The sequence below is a fragment of the Acomys minous genome (assembly GCF_964271855.1).
Source record: "Acomys minous genome assembly, chromosome: 13".
NCBI lineage: Eukaryota > Metazoa > Chordata > Mammalia > Rodentia > Muridae > Acomys > Acomys minous.
Window position 1 is genome coordinate 3,166,312 of NC_140495.1, and position 19,989 is coordinate 3,186,300.

At 51.4% G+C, this 19,989-nt stretch overlaps 1 protein-coding gene across 4 annotated transcripts in view; it reads left to right on the forward strand.

The window, feature by feature from the left end:
• ULK4 (unc-51 like kinase 4) overlaps positions 1 to 19,989 on the forward strand; it is a 293,347-nt gene that overhangs the window by 55,398 nt on the left and 217,960 nt on the right. For all 4 annotated transcript variants that reach the window (XM_084753198.1, XM_084753195.1, XM_084753197.1 and 1 more), the window contains exons 20-22: positions 1,649 to 1,810; positions 5,155 to 5,337; positions 17,971 to 18,098. In XM_084753198.1, coding sequence (XP_084609324.1) covers positions 1,649 to 1,810; positions 5,155 to 5,337; positions 17,971 to 18,098 — 473 coding nt within the window. The remainder of the gene's footprint in view (positions 1 to 1,648; positions 1,811 to 5,154; positions 5,338 to 17,970; positions 18,099 to 19,989) is intronic.

The following is a 19,989-nucleotide window of genomic DNA, read 5'->3' on the forward strand; positions in this document are numbered from 1 at the left end:
AGAGGGTCTTTCTCCAGCGTGCGTTCCCGTGTGATCCCTAACATGAGTGTCCCAGTGGCGGCATCTGGCATTCAGTGCGCCTTAGAACTTATTTCCAGTATGAGTTCTCTGTAGCCCTAGAAGGGAAAGCCCTGGTTGGAACCCTTCCCGCGTGCTGCCTGCTGTCTGCTCTTGTAGGAACTGTCTCGTGTGAGGAGTCCAGCTGGAGCTGTCCCACGTTTGTTGCATCGGGAGGGTTTATGCCACTAAGAGTCTATTCATGTTTTAAGTAAGGGGTGAAGACTTCTCACAAATGTCTCTTCCTTATTGCTTTCACAAGATCTCTGCTTCATCAGTTTTCTTAGACTGACTAGACGAAGCTCTCAGTGACGGATCCTCCACATGCGCTGGACCTCAGAGCGCTGCTGCAGTGCAGTGCATGTCTGTCGCTAAGGAGTGCATCCCTCACAGAGACCTGCCCCCCCTTCTGTATCAGTCAGTTCTCAGCGGTATTGATTTGTGCTGTCCCATCAGGGACGGCTAGAAGAACATGTAGTCTCATTCTGTGTAGCCACATTAGTTTTTTAATTTTTAAATTACTTTTAAGTGTGTGTGTGTGTGTGTGTGTGTGTGTGTGTGTGTGTGTGTGTGTGTGTGTAGAGGCCAGAGGACAACCTTAGCTGTTGTTCCTGTGTCATCCATTTTTTAAATATTTATTTTGAGCCTGGAACTTGCCTCGTGGGCTGACTGACTTGCTGGGGAGCTGGCCTCAGGGAGCCACCTGGTCCTACATCCCCAGCAGTAGGATTCCAAGCCCCCACTATCTACCTGGCTCTTTTTATCTGGGTTCTGAGAATCAAAGTCAGGTCCTCTTGATTGCAAGACAAGCCCTGCACCAGGTCCCTCTCCCATCCTTGAGTTTCCTGTGTCGAGCTGTGCTGCTGTCGGCTCAGGAGCGCTTGACGAGGTGTCAGAGCCAATGAACTTTGTCATCGAATGCTGGAGTTTGTGTGTTCACGTAAGCACTTAAAGAAGTTCATCCATTCATTCACCGTGTATATATGCACACGTGTGGGCACACATGTGCTATGGTGTGCATTCAGAGGTCAGAGGACAATTTGTGGGAACTGGGTCTCTCCTCAACCATGAGGGTCTGGGGATCGAACTCAGGTCTTCAGGATTGGCAGCAAGCACCCTTCCCCGCTGAGCCAGCCCCTAGCCCCCTATAAGCACATTTATGCTTCCTGAAAACAGTTTGATGTGTTGTGTTTGTGTTAGTCTGTGGGTGGTTACCCCTGTGGGCGTGTCTTTCTCTGAGCCAGTGTTTGCGTGGTTTTGTGTTCCGGCTGATTGCCAGGACAGGGCTAGGGTTGTTCTGATAACTTTTTATAGTTTAAAAGTGATGTATGGTTTTCACACTGTGCTTCTGTTACTTATTTTCTGGATCCTTTTCCCATTTTGATTTTATTTACAACTCGTGAAGTCACGCAGCTTCCTTTTAGTGCGCGGAGGGAGGATTGCATTCTCCCTGCTGGATGATGAAGACGTAACAATCAGAGCACCGTCCGTGGGGTTATGACGAGACCCAGCACATGTTTCTTATGCGGAAGACCCTTTGCTTGGGGAGGGGGCACTGTCTGAATCCTCCTGTTTTCTCCTCATTCTCCAGGAGGAGCGTGTTGTCAATCACATGGCCACGAAGATTATTGAGAATGTTTGCACAACATTTTCTGCCCAGGCGCAGGGCTTCATCACTGGGGAGATCGGGCCTGCCCTGTGGCACCTGTTCAGACACTCCACTGTGGACCCCCTGCGGATAACAGCGATGTCGGTAAGTCGGGCACCTTCGGAGGACCTAGCCAGGGACTCAAGCACCGTGTTTAAAGAAATGTGCCCAAATGAGAGTGGACGGAGTTCATGGGAAAGGGAGAGAAGTTGGCGAGAGGACTAGCTCACAAGATGCTCTTGAGCAGAAGTCTCTAAATGGACCTGGAAAAGTCTGGGACGTTGTGGGATGTGACAGTCATTGTTGGTTAAAATTGTCTGGAGCTGAGTATGAACGTTCACAGTAGCCGGGGTCCTGGGGGATGGGCCTTCTTGTGACCACAGTGAGCACAGTGTACTTGAGAGGTCAGAGGGCAACCTGGGGATTCAGTTCCACCCAGTGCATCCCAGGGACCAAACCTGGGTCATTGGGCTTTGCGACCAGTGTCTTATCACCTGCGGTGCCATCTGGACACCCCCTTTTCTTCTGCTTGCCACTGAGGGGTGAGCCCAGGGCCTCACACACCAGGAAGTGTCCACCACTGAGCAATGTCCACAGCCCCCTTGTTGCGTGCTTGACCTCTCTCCCTCCCTTACACTGGGTTTTAGTGAGCTGCCCAGGCTGGTCCTGAGCGACCTCTGTTGGCCGCACAGACCTTGAGTGTCTAATTCTCCTGCCTCAGCTTCCCAAGAGCTGAGCTCCCAGACCGGATTTTCTTGTTAGCCCCGGCATTCAGATTCTGGTGCACCCTATGAGCATGAGATAGCCCACTTTAATGTCAGGCCCCTGCGGCTCTGTCACTTGGTGCTGATGAGCGTCCCGCTGCTTTTCATGTGTGCTTAGTGTGGCTGGGTGTAACAGATAATGGCGTGTGGAGATGTGTTATTGGTCTGTTGAACAAATGCAAAGCTTCGCCTTGTCGTTGTGGGGTGCTCACGCTGTGCTTCTCAGCTCCCTCTCACACCATCCTGGCATTCAGACTCACACCTCACCTTCCGGCCTGAAGCCTCACAAAACAACATTCCCCCAGCTGCCAAGGGAGCCGGGGCTGGCCTGGCTCCTCCCGCCTGCCTGAGACAGGCTTGCTGCCAGGCTCACCCCGCTTTATACTTCTCTGACCCCAGTGAGACCCCGAGCACCTTGTGCTGGAGCCAGGCCCTTCTCGCGCTCTGCGTCTTCGGGTTCCTGCGTGGGGAACCCACTCAAGTGCCTACTTTTACACTTCCTTAATTTTTTTTTTTAAACTCAAAAAGCAAAGGCTAGCTGGGCGTGATGGCGCACGCCTTTAATCCCAGCACTCGGGAGGCAGAGGCAGGCGGATTGCTGTGAGTTCGAGGCCAACCTGGTCCACAAAGTGAGTCCAGGACAGCCAAGGCTACACAGAGAAACCCTGTCTAGAAAAACAAAAACAAAACAAACAAACATACAAAGCAAATGCTGACAAGCTGGAAAGCCCCCAGTCTGCATGTCTGCTCTTCACAAGGACACTTCTGTAGAGAGCTGTTGGGGCGTAAGCTCCTTTCTACCTGGCATTCCCGGGCCTCCCACCTGGCGCCTTCCCTGACTGCTGTGGAACCTGACTCGGAGCCCTGTCACAGCGGAAGTTTGAGAACCCGTGCCCTAGACTCTTAGACAACACCAAGCGGGGCTCGGGCAGAGGTTGGGTCACAGCTTTCTGCTGTGGAATCTCAGCATCCTGGCTGCAGCAACTTTGTTTACTTATTAGCTGCAGAAGTGGCAAAATATTACTCAGGCACATTTTTCTGAAAATGTTTATTTCTATCTATTTACAGTGTCTAAAATAGTTATTAGCATACAACTCTGAAAACCAGGAACATGTCACTGGTCGCATGCATGTGAGCGGCACTTGGCAGAGCCCTGCATGGCCTCTCTATCTCTCTGGAGAGTGTTGGAGGTCTTCCTAGTCACTGACAGCTGATGCTGCCTCTCTCTCCCTAACCAAGGTTGAGTCACTGTGGTTCCTGTAAAGACTGCAATGACATTACAAGCAATGGAGCCCCTCACTTCACACTTCCCCGCACTCATTTCTTTTTACTCCACACTGGTTGGTGCTCATTTTCCTTTCACTTCACACCACCAGCACCGTTACCCCTTCACTTCACACCATCGGCTCCCATTATCCTTTCACCTCACACCATCAGCACCATTATCCTTTCACTTCACACCATCAGCACCGTTATCCTTTCACTTCACACCATCAGCACCGTTATCCTTTCACTTCACACCATCAGCACCATTATCCTTTCACTTCACACCATCGGCACCATTTCCCTTTCCCTTCACACCATTGGAGCCTGTTCTCCTTGTTTATCAACAGGAGCTGCTTTAAGAGGAGCTCACCCTCAGAGATGGAAAAGACTTTATTTCACCGACATTTCCAGGGCATTGGGAGAACTTTCAGTGTTTGCAGCATCCTCCTCACCCCTCTCCCTCTCTCCCTCCATCCTCTTGGTGTGTTTCTGACGGCTCATCTGCCTTCTCCTTAATCTCGCTGCTATCCAGTCATGGGTGCCTGTTCAAATACAAACCAGCTGGGTGAGCGTCTCTGATGGTAATTGGGAGCACTGGCAATGGGGCAGACCACCTGTCAGAGCTTCCTGAAGGCCCTGGGCCAATCCTTCTCATCTGTGAAATAGATGTGGTGGTCAGAGCACTGAGTGGCCCTCAGATATGCTGAGTTTCCTGTGTGCACTGAAAAATGTGCACTTTCAGCAAGATGCCTTTAGTTGAAGAGGAGGAATGTGTGTGAAGACCTGAGCTTGTAAAGCAGAGAGTCAAGATCAGACATATTCTCAGATGAAAGCAGTAAGTGTTAGGACTCTACAAATCTTTCCCAGTGCTTAGCTTAGTGTCTGTACAGAGGGGCTTGCTTGATGGTGTTTGCATTATTTAAGTGGAGGCTTATTCTGTGTAAATTTGTGAGTTGTTAGTTCATCAGTGTCATTATCATTTTTATACCTTCCAGTGTCTGAAAACAATCTTCATTTTTTTTATTTAAAATTTTATGTGTATGTGTGCTTGCTTGTATCTGTGTATGTGCACCACGTGTGTGCAGTACTCGTGAAGGCCAGAAGAGGGTGTTGGATCCTTGAAACTGGAGATACAGTTGTGAGTCACCATGTGGGTGCTGGGAATCAAACCAGGGTCCTCTGCAAGAGAAGCCAGTGCTCTTAACCACCCAGACACCTTGCCAACCCCTCTGCCTCAGTCTTATTGGCACATGGATTCTTATGTTGTTTATTGGAAATGTCTGACTCTATGGCTCTGAAACGAGTGACAAAGCAGCAGGGTTTGTGTCCTCTCTGCTGAGCAGGGTATGGCATCTGTGGGTGTATGGGGTCCCCGGTACCCTCAGAGTCTGTGATGGATCTATGCTTCCGTTTCCACAGGCCCTGTGTAGAATCACACGCCAGTCTCCCACCGTCTTCCAGAATGTCATCGAGAAGGTGGGACTCAATGCTGTCATCAGCTGCCTGGCCTCTGCCATCTGCAAAGTGCAGCAGTACATGCTGACCCTGTTCACGGCCATGCTGTCCTGCGGGATCCACCTTCAGCGGCTGATCCAAGAAAAGGTCTGACTCTGCTGAAAAATCATTCCTCCTCCTACAACGCATGCTGCAGCAAACGTCATCCCTGCAGGCTTATGTTTCACGCCAAGGAGGCCGTTTGACCTTTGCCAGACCCCTGCGTGCACCACAGAGCCTTCCCTCAGAGACGCCAGAAGCTTTTGGTGCCGAGACACCAGCGTGTGGCTTCGGCCACTTTCTTTTAGTGAGGCTTCCTCCATGCTCGTCTTCCTTATGCTGTGTCTTTGCAGCCAACTCTTCTTGCTTTGTCTTCCTCACGGGGAAGGTCCCCCCCCTTTCTCTGTTTCCTGTGACCCATGTCCATTCCTCCCCTTGTCTAGTACTCAGGCCACCTCTCGCATCTTCTTCCCCTGTTTTTGGCCCTGCCTCCTTCTGGCCCCTTGACGTTCTTTATGGGACTCCCAGTAGTTTCCAGTTTGCCCTGTGCTATGACTGGGTCTCTGTATTCTTGCCTCTGCTGAAGAGCAATGTGCACAACCACCACTTCCATGATTGCGGCAACACTGGGAATGCAGACTCAGGCTTGCTGCACCCCTGCTGCCTCAGAGCCCACATGGAATGCTGTGTTTCCTGAGTGATGTGAGCCTGATGGTTTCCAAAGCCCGAGACTCTGCGATACACCAACAGTTAAAAAGACCATGTTTGCACGTATGTTTGTGAGGCAGTGGGTCAGAGTTAGACGTGTTCTTGGTGCTGAGGCTTCCAGCTTTACTGTTTGCTGGGGCTCCTCCTCCTCCTCCTGCTGCTGCTCTTCCTCCTGCTCCTCCTCCTCCTGCTCCTTCTCCTCCTGCTCCTGCTCCTCCTCTTGTTCCTTCTCCTCCTGCTCCTCCTCCTCCTGTTCCTCCTCCTCCTGCTGCTGCTCCTCCTGTTCCTCCTCCTGCTCCTGCTCCTCCTGTTCCTCCTCCTGCTGCTGCTCCTCCTCCTGCTCCTCCTCCTCCTCCTGCTGCTCCTCCCCCTCCTCTTGTTCCTTCTCCTCCTGCTCCTCCTTCTCTTCCTCCTCTCCTCCTCCTCCTCTTGGTTTTTCGAGACAGGTTTCTCTGTGTAACAGCTCTGGCTGTCCTGGACTCGCTTTGTAGACCAGGCTGGCCTTGAACTCACAGAGATCTACCTGCCTCTGCCTCCCACGTGCTGGGATTAAAGGTGTGTGCCACCACGCCCGGCTGCTGGGACTCTTCTTAAAGAGCATGCTCCATGTAGCATTCTGTACACCTGGGCCAGGGCTGGTGATCAGAGTCATCAATTCATCGGTCCGTTCTCTCTGTGCTAGGGATGGAACCAGCCTCTCTCGTGTACTAGGCATGCCCTCTGCCACTGAGTAACACCTCTGCTCTCAAATCAGGGTTTTGTAAGTCTCAGTGGAGAATTGTGGAATGGGGCCATTGAAACCCACTTTGTTGGCTGTGGTTCTACTGTATTAAATGCTGTCTGTTGGATAGATATCCAACAGACATATAAACATATATGGTTTTTTGAGACAGGGTTTCTCTGTGTAGCCTTGGCTGTCCTGTACTTGCTTTGTTGACCAGGCTGGCCTTAAACTCACAGAGATCTACCTGCCTCTGCCTCCCTGAGTGCTGGGATTAAAGGCGTGCACCACCATGCCAGCTGGTTTTTATATTTAAGGTTAGAGTTTTGTTACATTAATAAGATACTTGCCTGGCCTCTTAGTTCTGTTGCTGTGATAAATACTCTGATGAAAGTGACTTAAGGAAGAGGAAGTTTATTTTAGCTCATGGTTCAAGAGCACAGTCCTTCATGATAGGAGTATTAAGGCTGTGGGTCCTGAGGCAGCTGATCACATCCATCCTCAGTCAGAAAGCACAGAGTGAGGACCACAGGCTGCTCAGACCAGGATCCTGGCCAGCGGATGCGCCACCCACAGTGGGCGGGTCCTGCTACCTTAGTGACCATAATCAAGATAAGCCCCCAAAGTGTTCCCACAGGCAACACTGAGACAGCTTGATACGTAAAAGACCAAATAGAGAGCAGAGCATTTTGCCTTCACTCCAGGAGATGTTACTCAGATGGCCAGGGCTGCGAGCAAGTATTGTTTCGCAGTCTGTGTGTCTAGATTTGCTGTTGAGCTTTCCAAGCTACTGAGTGCTTCCATCATTGCGCAGACAGAGTCATCCTTATGGTTGCATAGCTTGGTCCTCTTGTGGGACTCCTAACAGGTGGAGTGGGGCTGTCTCTGACTCTGCCTGCTCCTGGGGTTCTCTTCCTCCTGCTGGGTGGCCTTGCCCAGCCTTAGTGTGAGGGGAGGAGGTGTCCAGTCTTGATCTCCCTGGGAGGCCTGTCCGCAGCTGAAGGGGATGAGTAGGAGTGAGTCTGGGGGAGAGGGGGTGGGGTTGGAGGGAGGGTGGAGGGGGGCAGAGGGGGGGCAGAGGGGGGGGCAGAGATGGGAAGCTGTGGTCAGGGCGGAGGGGGGCAGGGAGGGGAAGCTGTGGCCAAGTTGTAAGATATGAGAGAATAATAAATTTTTAAAAAGAAACAAAAAGAAAAAAAAATCACCCTTGGGCAGGCTTACTGAGTGTTTTGTGGTAAAGAGGCTGAGGTTTAGCAGAATTATTTTTAAACTCTTAGTATACTATTATATTTTACAAAGTCAGAAAAATTTAATACATTGTTTTGTGCCAGGTAATTATGTCTCCATGTCTCTTAAAGAAATGAATGAAGAGACGACAGAGGGGTGATTGTTCACTTTAATTAGTGTTGGCCTTTTCTGCCCCCCAAGTCCCCACCAGGCCAGACTCTGTGTGGCTTCTGAGATCAGATGAGTTAAACGCATTTTGGCTAAGGCAGCACCGTGCTTTCTTTGAGCTTTATTGCTGTGTGTATGTGATGTGTGTGCACATGTGCCATGGTGTGTGTGTGTGTGTGTTGTTTTGTGGAGCTGGTCCTTCCCTCATGCAGACTCTAGTGACTGAACTGCAGGTCTTGAGCTCCCCAGCAAGTATTTTACCCTCTGAGCCATGTCATGGCACCAGTATTGGAATTTTGCAAGAAGTGCCTCGTCATGGCTGAAATGTGTTCCTTATGTGCACAGCTTGGTGGAGTCACATTTACCCACACTGTTGATGACACCATGGTGCTTTCGGCTTGAAAACTGAATCTCAATGTCATCGTGGTGGCGTCTCATAGGACCTTGATAGTAGTTAAATCTCCTATTTTGTAGGCTGGCACCACACTGAGTGCTTTGATGCCTGAGTTGGCACTGGGCCAAGGGGGTTCTGGGTTTCTACCTTGCCTTCTATGATGGGCAGCTGGCTGGCTGGCGGGGGACTGGTCCCTGGACGAGGCCTGTTCTAATGCTGCACCTGAGCATGGGGCTGCCATCACTGATGGACGGCGATGAAGTAGACTAGCAACAGGCTTCCTAGTCTACCTCTCCTGGTGGCAGCCACAGGGAGGGCAGGAGGGTCATTACTGCTGTGTGTGAGCAAGCTACAGACGCCCCATATGCTGTGCTCTTCACAGCAAGGCTGGGAAAGGGGGTCTGACTGAGGAGGCGGGGGACCAGCTAGAAAGGAGACCCCACTGGAGAAGAGTGCCTGGCTATGCAGAGCTCTGTCAGGAGATAGTGTTGGGACGCCCTGCTGTGGTCAGATGAGGTCTAGGGCCCCACAGTCCCTCTGCTAACAGAGCTGGGGATGGGTTTTTCATGGTGTTTGGCTGGAACAGAGCAGCAGCTGTACAGTAGTTTCCTGTATTGCAGGCTTGCCCTTCTTTTTTTGACTTTGTGCAGACTTGCTCGGTTATTTTCTCGTGTATGTTTGCCTGTATTGTATGCATGTTTGTGTTTGGTGTACTCACTTGTGCATGCATAGGTGGGGATGCTTTTAAGTAATTTCCTGGGATTTGAAGCTTCCATCCTGGAGACAGAGGAGACCCTCCATCCTGTTGAACTGCCTGCACACCATGCAAAGATGGCAGCTTTTCTAAGTCCACACTCAGGCTGGGTTGGCTTTTTGGTTGATGCAGTTGCCTTTGAGTTACCCATGTTTCTGTGAGTAATTCTTCACTCATGCTCCTGTAAGTAGCCCTAATAGCCCATTGCTTCCTCAAGTGTGGCTTTGACAGAGTCTGTGTCCTCACTGCCGTGTTGGGGTGAGCCAACGTTTACATCTCTGCAGGACAAGGTAGTATGGGCTTGATCACTTCCCACCATAGTAATTTTGAGACAGAGGTTCTTACAGATCATAGTGTTTGGCCTAGTCAGCTGACTGGCCAGCATGTTCCCAGAATCCTCCTGTCTCTGTCTCCCTGCGCCTAGCACTGGGGTTACAGGTCTAGGCTGCCAGGCCTGGCTCACCCGGCTGCTGGGGGTCTGATCTTTATGCTCGCTCAACAGGTGTTTTACCCACAGGCCCATCTCCCTGGCTCCTAGTTACCTTCTTGTGATGAGCTTTTAAGTCCCCTTTCCTAAGTAGTCTTTCCTAGTGTGGCTTCCTACATTGGACACAGCTGCAGTGCCAGCGAAAGGCCCAGCAGCGCCATGCGGCAAGCATGCTGCACCTCAGCACTGTCCTAAGTTCATGGTCAAAGCCCCTGTTTTTCTATCTTCCATCTCTCAGCCCAGATAGTGGCCCTGAGGTGAATTCTGCTTTCTCCTCTTCATACTCACATCTCTGGGACTCCAGGGAGCCGTGGAACTTAGCTTCAGAAATGTTGACAGTTGTGGGTCTGGTTGGAATCTTTGCCCAGGAATCAGACATTAACACAGGCAGACGGTGGCCGTTCTTGGAACCTCTAAGCACAAGAGGAGAAGGATCTGGAAGACTGTGCCCTGAGTAGTCAGATGCCGGCACCAGCCTGGGAGAACCTCAGCATGTTGGATAGTATTACAGAGACGTGCCATGACGGGAAACACCACCACCCTCTAAAAAAGACTCCCCAGGAGCTAACTGTGACGAGGAACTCGAAATCAGCACCAAGTAGCCACAGCGATGGAGGCTTGGAGGCACGTGTGTCTAAAAAGCTTTAAACATGACTTTGGTCGAGTGATTCAGGCCACCTGTGCACCCGTCAGCGATAGTCAAACACTCACAGCTAATTTCCTTTCACTCACGTACGTCTCTTCTCCCTCTGCGTCATCACAAGGTGAAACCCTGACGCCACATCATTGTCCAGTCACTTCCTGATCCGCCATGTCAGAGAACAGTAAGGACTTAGGTTTCTCTCACACGTCTTTGTGTGTGTGCACGCCTACAGTTGTATCTAAATGTGAGACTGCTCACCTCAGCGTGAATGTAGAGGTTCCCGGGGGATTGAACCCAGATCGTCAGCATTGGCTGCAAGCACCTTTACCACGTCGCCGACCCTGTCAGGCCCTGATAGCCTGTCAGGCTCACAGTTTGCTCGTTGTCTTCTTTGTCTTGTTTTTGATAGATCACTGAACTTGGATCTAGCCACGCCTTCTGCCTCAGGTTGACTGGTCTGTCACACTCTCGGCACTGAGGCCCCTTACCTCTTTTTCCATCTTCAAAATGGGAATTTGAGCAAAGAACTCAAGAGTTCTGTGGACTTTTCTAGCCAACGCCATAAAAACATTGTCATCTTTGAACGTGCCGTGTGTGTATCTTGTACTGTGTGCTTATGAATTTGACCAGATCCCAATTTGGACACCCGAGGGAGGGCAAACTCCACCAGGGGAGCGATTCCTCCCAGGAGAAGAGGCTGCCATCCCATCACTCACCTGCCTCCTTCTCAGGTGGGAGCAGTAGTGGACGGGGCACAGCCGGCATGACCTGGTGGGTTTCCCAAGGCCTCGGCAGCTTTCCATGACGCTGGCCTGCCCTGGGCTCCACTGGCACACCGAGCCTTGTCTTTTGCCTTTAGGACTTAGGACTCCTCTGCTGGAAAGACGTCTGAGGAACGAGCTGGTGCGTGTTACCGGAGCAAAAGCAGGGTAAACGCTTTGTTCATTTGTTTACTGGTCCTGCAGAATAATGAGCTAGTTGCTCAGCAGTCTCCAAAGACCATGTCTTTGAGCATCTTCCACGCGCACGCGTCTTATGATTTGGTTGTGTCAGTCAGTGCCGCACAGAACAGCTCCTTTTCTAAAGGCTGCAAGTCGCCTCCTGGGTCTTTGCGTCTTGACTCCTGTGGTCTCCGCGTCCTGCTGTGTGATGTGACAGTAGTTTCCGGCTTGGATGTCTTGTCTCTGGATCTGGCGCCGGCTTGCTCTCTAAGGAGTCTGGCTCTCCTTGGGCTTGGGCTGGTTACCGCTTCCATCTTTGATTGACGGAGCCAGTGAACACCTGTTTAAAATATGTTACCTGCTTGTGGTGGCGTTTCTAACTGTGGTTTTACATTAGTTGGTTTTTTGTTTTTGTTTTTGTTTTAATTTAAGCTGGAAATCTTGGTTTCTAATATGATGTGATTTTACAGTTGTATAATGTTAGGTCAGGATGGTAACACTAATGTTATGATTTCAAGTACGGTTATTTTATTTTATTTTTTGTAAGTGTTTTTGTGCTTGGGACATTTCCCATGTAGGGATGTATAGTCAGGTAAATCAATGTATTTTACATTCTCTTAGGCTCAACACTGTGATGCTGCTAATTCCATGCATGCTTGTATTTACTCGATATTTTAAAAAAATTTACGGTATGTTAAAAATAGTTCAAGTTGATTTTCCTGTTGAGGCAGGGTTTTTAGTATGCCAGGCTGGTCTTGAACTATGTATTTCAAAAAGCTCAAAATGCCCTGAACTTGTGACTCTCCTGCTCCCAAACGCTGGGATTGCATCTGAGCGCAGTCATGTCAGGTTGTGTGGTGCTGCTGCCTGCCTGTCCTCTGTGTGTTCTATAACTGCCTCCCCCTGGTCCCCCGCCCCATGTCTGACTCGACTTCTCTCCCTACCATCTACATGTGTGCGCAGAGGCTGTCCATGCCACTCTCCCAGCAGGACCAGGATGCCCTCTGTCACCAAGCAGCACCACTTGGGGAAAATGGCTCCTGGTTGGTAAATTCCACTGGGCTGGGAGATTAGTAATCTGTGTGGGAAGACACCACTTTGCACTGTGCACCCCTGTCTCTGGAAATTCTCCGTAACTGTGTGGCTTCTGTGCTTTGGTGTCCAGTGCCCCATGCTCACTGCTGTGTCAGCGAGGACTGTGTGGTGAGGATCAGCTTACGCTGACTGGACCCTGAACTAACTGGTAGAAAAGGCGACTGTGCTTAGTGTTCAGGTAACACTAAGACTTAGGTATGGGCTGTGATGCTCTCCCCTCCCGAGGTAACAGGTGGCACAGGCCACCTCGTCGGGCGCTGTTTGTATGGTTCTTGGTGGTTTGTAGGCGAGGAGCAATTCTTGTTCCAAACCTGCATTTGCTAAAGTTCCCTGAGTTCTCAGTAAACGGATGAATTCATATTAGGCAAGTTTGGAGCCATGTGTGAGCTTTGGTTTGATTTTATTTTACTTATTTGTTATTGTTTTTTTCAAGACAGGGTTTCTCTGTGTAGCCCTGACTCCCTGGACTCGCTTTGTAGACCAGGCTGGCCTGGAACTCACAGAGATCCACCTGCCTCTGCCTCTGCCTCCCCAGTGCTGGGATTAAAGGTGTGCACAACCACACCTGGCATATTTTTGTTTTTTAGAAATGGGTTTGAATATGGAAATTCTCTAACATTCCATTTCTCCTTAAAGTTTATCTGAAGTCCTAGTATTTACTGGATTTCAGGAACTCAGGCCCTCATCAGTAAATGTGTGGATCATTACAGAAACTGACTTTGAACTTCTGCTCTTGTCTATGGGATCACTGTGACAGGCTAGCGATGCGGCAGTCTGCCCGACAGTAACAGACAATCTGGTCCAGCTTGTGGGATTCCCCAAGGATCCCACAGCCAGACAGCTGCCTTAGTGTCAGGTGTATTCCTTTTCCTTTAGAGATTTATTTAATGTGCATGGGTGTCTTGTCTGTCTGTTTGTCTGTCTGTCTGTCTTTCTGTCTGTCTGTCTGTGGCTATGTATGTAGGTAGTGCACACAGAGGCCAGAAGGCATTGGATCCCCTGAAGCTGGAAGTACAGATGGTTGTGAGCTACCACGAGGGCGCTGGGAATCCAGCCTGTGTATCTGACAGAGCAGCCAGTGCTCTTAACCACTGAGCCATGTCTCCAGCCCCAGTGACTGGCTTAGAAGTTGCTAATGAAGGATTTAGAAACTGGAAACAAATCCCCAAGTGCTAATCAGATGGTGGGTTTGGCTCTCGCCTTTGCTTTCAGTCTGCATTACCCAGCATGCATCGTCTCCAAGAATGCCTTGGCAGTGCTTCCTTAAGGCAAGAGTGGTCCCGCATGGCAGGATGTCAGCTCATGTTCTGTCGACGTGACCACCCGTGTGCCCTTGCTGCCCTTCTCAAGACTGTTGCCGCGTGATGGCCAGGCCATCCTCTCTGGCTGTCAGCTGCAACACTGGGTTGAGGCGGCTTGGCCTCATTGGTGCTTTTCACTCATCTGTTAATTTTATCTTTATGATGTGCATTTGTGGACTGTTTGTCATTTTGCTTAATATCGTTAAAGATCACTTGTGTGTGCATGCGTGTGTGCTCATGCATGTGCACATGTGCATGCATACATGTGCGTGTAAGCAAGGACTGTTGCTTCTTAAGCTCTGTCCACTTTACTTTTTTGCAACAGGGTCTCCCACTGATGTGAACTTTTGGAGTAGGCCAGGGTGGTCTGTGAGTCCCGGGCGTCCACCAATGTCAACATTACTGATAGAGCCATCTCCTGTAACCCCTCTTCTGCCTTCCCAGCTGTCTGTCATGAAAAAAGATCTGCACATTGGAAAGTGGGGTGTTTGCTGTGGTTATGTGTCATCTAACAGACCCCCTCATCTTTAGGGGCTGAAATTGTCCCCTAGTTTTGTTTGTGTTGGTGGTAACCCACTGCAAACATGCACACAAACAATTCACTTGTTCTTTACCCTGTGAGGTTAGATTCCTAACCGCAGGACTTTGTCACGTGGCCATCTCTGTCAGCTGTAGGCAAGGCTGAGCCTCCTGTCAGCTGTGTTTAAGGTTGATCCATGTGCAAGAACATCTTCATCTTTGCAGGTCCACTGTTCTTAAAATGGATTGGTGCTTTTCCTGACTTTGCATTTCTTTGGCTGTTAATGATGACCACTGGTGTCGTAGTCAGTGTCAGCTGTCATCCTGACACAAACCTGGAGACCTCAGGGACGAGGGAACCTCCACTGAGGTATTTTATCCACCAGATTGGCCTGTGGGCACCTCTGTGGGGGTGTTTCTTGACTAATGAGTGATGTGTGAGGGCCTAGCTCACTATGGGAAGTGTCCACCCAGGTCAGTGGGCCTAGGCTGGGTAGGGAAAGTAGCTGGTCTTGGGTAGAGCCAGGCAGTAAGCAGTGCTCTTCCATGCTCTCACCTTCAGCTCCCTCCTCCAGGCTCCGTGCTTGAGTTTCTGCTCTACACCCTCAGAACTGGACTGTGACCTATGAGCTGAATAAACCGCTTTCTCCCCAAGCTGCTTTTGATCATAGTGTCTGCAACCAAAGCTGAAAACAAACTAGGACATGCCATGCTGTGCTGACGTTTCCAGGTCCTGGGTTATGGGTCTTAGTTGTTTGCTGGTTTTCTACATCAGGAAAATTCACCTTTACCCATCAGGGGCTGCGGGTGCGATTTTTCGTGGTTTAATCTCCATGAACTGAGCATCTTTTCTGCAGTCATAAGTTCCTCTTCCCTTCCTCAGAATTATCCATGAGTAGACCTCACTCTGGGATTGGAGTCAGCCCCCAATCTGTCTCCGCCTTTCCTCCTTTCTTTCACCTCCCCACCTTGGCCTCATTTGGTGTTTACTTCGTGAAGGTTGATTTCCAGGTGGGGCACGGCAGCCCACTCCTGGGTCTGTTAGCTGTGGCTCTACCACCACTCACTGAATTTCCTCAGTCACATCACTTTGGGTTCCAGTGTCACTCCAGGTTATGTTGGCTATTTTGTCAGGGTTTTCTTTCACCCTGAAGAGACCTGCCCATGAGTCTCTGACAAGTTCCAAGTGGACAGATGGCCCTCAGGCTGCTCACAGCCAAGACTTTGCAGTCATGTGGGGATTCTTTGCCTTTCCTGGCTCAGTGTCCACTCTCGCCTTATTTCTACTGGTGACTAGGCGGGTATAGACAGGAGCAGGGGCTGGAGGGACGGCTCAGCGGGTATAGACAGGAGCAGGGGCTGGAGGGACGGCTCAGCGGGTATAGACAGGAGCGGGGGCTGGAGGGACGGCTCAGCGGGTATAGACAGGAGCGGGGGCTGGAGGGACGGCTCAGCGGGTATAGACAGGAGCGGGGGCTGGAGGGACAGCTCAGCGGGTATAGACAGGAGCGGGGGCTGGAGGGACGGCTCAGCGGGTATAGACAGGAGCGGGGGCTGGAGGGACGGCTCAGCGGGTATAGACAGGAGCGGGGGCTGGAGGGACGGCTCAGCGGGTATAGACAGGAGCGGGGGCTGGAGGGACGGCTCAGCGGGTATAGACAGGCGCGGGGGCTGGAGGGACGGCTCAGCGGGTATAGACAGGAGCGGGGGCTGGAGGGACGGCTCAGCGGGTATAGACAGGCGCGGGGGCTGGAGGGACGGCTCAGCGGGTATAGACAGGAGCAAGGGCTGGAGGGACGGCTCAGCGGGTGAGAGCACTTGCTGTGGAGCTTCATGACCTGAGTGTGATCCCTGGACCCAAAAGGGAGAAAGAGAAAGTTGTCCTCTTACATTAACTGCCCCCCTCTGTCTGTCTCTGTCTCTGTCTCTCTGCGTACACACACACACACACACACACACACACACACACACACACACACACACACAACACACACATAAAGAAATGAATGTAAACATTTTCTTTTTCTTTTCTTTTCTTTCTTTCTTTCTTTTTTCTTTTTTTCTTTTTTTTTTTTGCTTTTTCAAGACAGGGTTTCTCTGTGTAGCCCTGGCTGTCCTGGACTCACTTTGTAGACCAGGCTGGCCTCGAACTTACAGAGATCCACCTGCCTCTGCCTCCCCGAGTGCTGGGATTAAAGGTGTGCACCACCATGCCTGGCTGAATGTAAACATTTTGAGAACAGTAGCCATCTGACAAGATGAAGAGCTGGTGGGCAAGCTTTCTGCGGTGCTGAGGGCCGCAGCTCTGGCTCCCATGTGTAGCGCCTGTGGGGAGGTGAGAGGTGGTGGGCACCCACATATTCTCTGTGACTGCAGCTTACACAGCAGGTGGAGAAGGAAAGGCTGGAGAAAGCTGTGGTAGGAGCTCAGGAGGGGCACACAACACCCATAAGCCCAGGACGGCAGGCATAGGAGCTTAGGACGGCGGACATGGTGCAGTTGGCCATGGTGGGGAGGGGGAGAAGAGGGGTCAGGCCCTTTCTGTGTCTGTGTTAGTGATGATGGTGAGCGTGTGTCAGGTCCCTTGTGAGGAACGCTGTTTGTGCCCTCCGCCTGTTCTAATGCAGGTCACCACTTACTAGCTTTTGTGTGCCTGCCCTAGCCGTGCCTGCAAGTTTTCTGACCTCCCTGAAATGTGAGCACTATGGCTCTTTAATTCTAATTATTTGACTGAATATCCCTTAAAAATAAGCTAGAAACTTGTTTCCGTATCCTGACTGTAGACTGAGTTCGAGTCGGCTGGGCACCAGCATTGTTCCCTATGGAAGACAAACTTCCCAGTCAGTCTTGGTGCTTTTGTACTGTGCAGCCACTGTTCCAGCCCGAGTGGTGGAACTTGCCTGGTTGGGGCCCGTGTGTGTGTGTGTGTGTGTGTGTGTGTGTGTGTGTGTGTGTGTGTGTGTGTGTGTGCACGTGTGTGTGTGTGTGTGTGTGTGTGTGTGAGAGAGAGAGAGTGTATGTGTGTGTGTGTATGTGTGTGAGTGCGTGTGTGTTGCATGTGAGCCTGCCATGGTTTCCTTCCGTCTGGTAAGTGTCACTGGCCACTGCTCACTGTTGTTAGGCCTTTAATAAAGAGTGTTAGGAGAGTGGAGGGTGTCATTTGTGTCAGTCACCAGGTGTGACTAAGTCCCACAGAGTTCTGTCAGCTCAAGATAGGAACATGTCTGTGGAGACTTGTTTGCCTCTGCTGAGACTCAAATCTGCATGCTCCTTGGGCCTCCAGCTGGCCCATACACTTCCTGTCGTGTAGTTGAGGGACTTCCTATTGTATACTTGAGGCTTTGTTTGCCAGCTGGGCTGGTTTTGACTCAGCTCAGAGTTTGAACAAATCATAAATCATTTAAAGATTTATCTTTTTAAAAATTTAAATATGTTTTAAATTAAGATGTAATTATATCACTTCCCTCCTCCCTTTCCCCCTCCAGTTCCTCCCATGCCCGCCTCCCCCAACTCCTCTCTTAGCTCTCCCAGCACATAAAGGTGTAGGAAATAGAATTCTGTCTGCCCAGGAATTAAGGCCAGCAGTCAACACACTGGCTAATTTCAGGGTTAAGTGACATTATCGTACACCTGCCTTTGGACCAAATTGAGGGCACAAAGGTAGCTGAGGAGGCTTTATTTTCTGCACCGTGGTCTGAGAGCTGTTGGGTTGACCTTCCCAACATGTCTTTCACAGGGCTTCATGTCTACAGTCATCTGACCTTCCCAACATGTCTTCCACAGGACTTTGTGTCTACAGTCATCCGTTTACTTGACAGTCCATCCACAGCCATCAGAGCCAAGGCCTTCCTGGTGCTGCTTTACGTCCTGATTCATAACCGAGACATGCTGCTGCTGAGCTGCCAAGCGAGGTGTGTGCCTCCGGGGTGCCTGTCGGGGCTGTTTGTCGGGAGTTCCGTGTGTGTATGCGGTGCTGAGTGCTCGCTGGCCCTTACGTGTCTGCGGTTGAAGACCTTTTCTAGAGTTCACCGGCACAGCTCTCTGCTCTCCTCAGCTTGTAAATCCATGGAGGACCCCGAGCCTAAGCAGGCTGAGGCGCTCGTTGGGGTTGGAGTCCTCCGAGGCAGAGCTCTCAAGCTGGTGGGCTTCCTGCCTTCAGGGGACCAGGGGTTGGATTCTAGGGTGAGACCCTGAGGGCCCTAGTGGAGCAGCCTCGTGATGCAGGCTCTGCACACTTTGGAGCAATGCGGTGAGCAGGGTCGCCTAAGCAGGTGTGAGGTGCTGAGCAGCCGAGATGGCCAAGAGTGAACACCAGTCCACCTGAGGCCGTGCAGCCCCGAAGGGTGGCTGCTCCTGTGTGCAGGCTGCATGATCCAGGGCAGGGCTGACATGGCTGCCGGGCCAGTCTGCGGGGCCAGCACTCACCTTGTCCTTAAAGAGAGCAGGTGGTCCCCCGCCTGTGTCTGGTGCCCTCCGCCCATCCCTGAGCCTTGAAGACGTCGGCAGGGAGAGTGTATCCCCGTTTGTGTAGGAAGCCTTGGAGGAGAGAGAAGAGGAGGACCACGTAGCACACGGCCACGAAGCTGATGGAGGGGAATGTCAGCTGTCAGTGTGGCTCTGTGAGCGGCTGCATAGATGTCAGCAGAACTGAAGAGACGCGGGCTCTGCAGGATGCCCCTGACCTCTGCAGGATGGCCCTGGGCTCTGCAGGATGGCCCTGGGCTCTGCAGGGTGTCCCTGGGCTCTGCAGGGTGGCCCTGGGCTCTGCAGGGTGGCCCTGGGCTCTGCAGGATGCCCCTGACCTCTGCAGGATGGCCCTGGGCTCTGCAGGATGCCTCTGGGCTCTGCAGGGTGGCCCTGGGCTCTGCAGGATGCCTCTGGGCTCTGCAGGATGGCCCTGATGCTTGGAAAGGCCAAATAAACTATATGAGCCAACAGCAAAGACCCAGAGTGCAGGGACAGTCATCAGAAGACAGAGCAGGTCCTGGAGCCCTCACACACCTAGTGCCAGGGATTCTGGCCGGATGATTTTTTAACTCAGAAAGCTGGAGCAGGCTTCTTCCAGATGGTGGCGCTCTCTGTTGGTGCTTGCTTGACCTAGGGTAATGTCAGGAAGACCAATGACAAGGAGGATTGAGGCAGAGAGGAACATGGCAGCCAGGTGGAGTTGTTACCTCACTGCTGTGCTTTGAATCCTGGGAAGCTGACCGACAGCTGGCTCACCCAGCTAGAAGGAAGCTGCTGAGGAGCTTCACTGTCTACCAGGGGAGAGGCAGACCTGATAGAGAACTCTGGGAAAGCTGGAATGGGAGCAGGAGGTGCTCTGAAGGCAGAGCTGTGAAATGTCCCTGGAGCTCGGTCTCCAGCTGCTGTACCAAGAGAGAACATCTGGAGGCTCCTGTCTCAAGAGCTGAGGTGGGCAGGAGGACACATGCATGCGCCTGCACACATACACACTCACACACACACACACACACACACACACACACACACACACACGTACGTGCACACTCACACACATGCACACTCACTCTCACACACATGCACACACAGGGCACATGGGAGGGGCCTCCTCCTGCTCCCAAGTCTCTTCCCTTTGCTCTTGTTCCTGTGGTTGACAACTCTCTGGCCACACAGCTGAGTCCCTGCCGCTGCCGTCACCTGTCCTGGTTTCAGGTCTGTGTTGGCGGACTGGACCAGCGTTCCTTCTTACACAGTGAGTGTGTCCGTTCTCGCTGCTGTTGAAAGACAGGCTCTTTCCATTCAAGCTCAGAAGTTATACAGAGTCTTTGGGGAAAGATT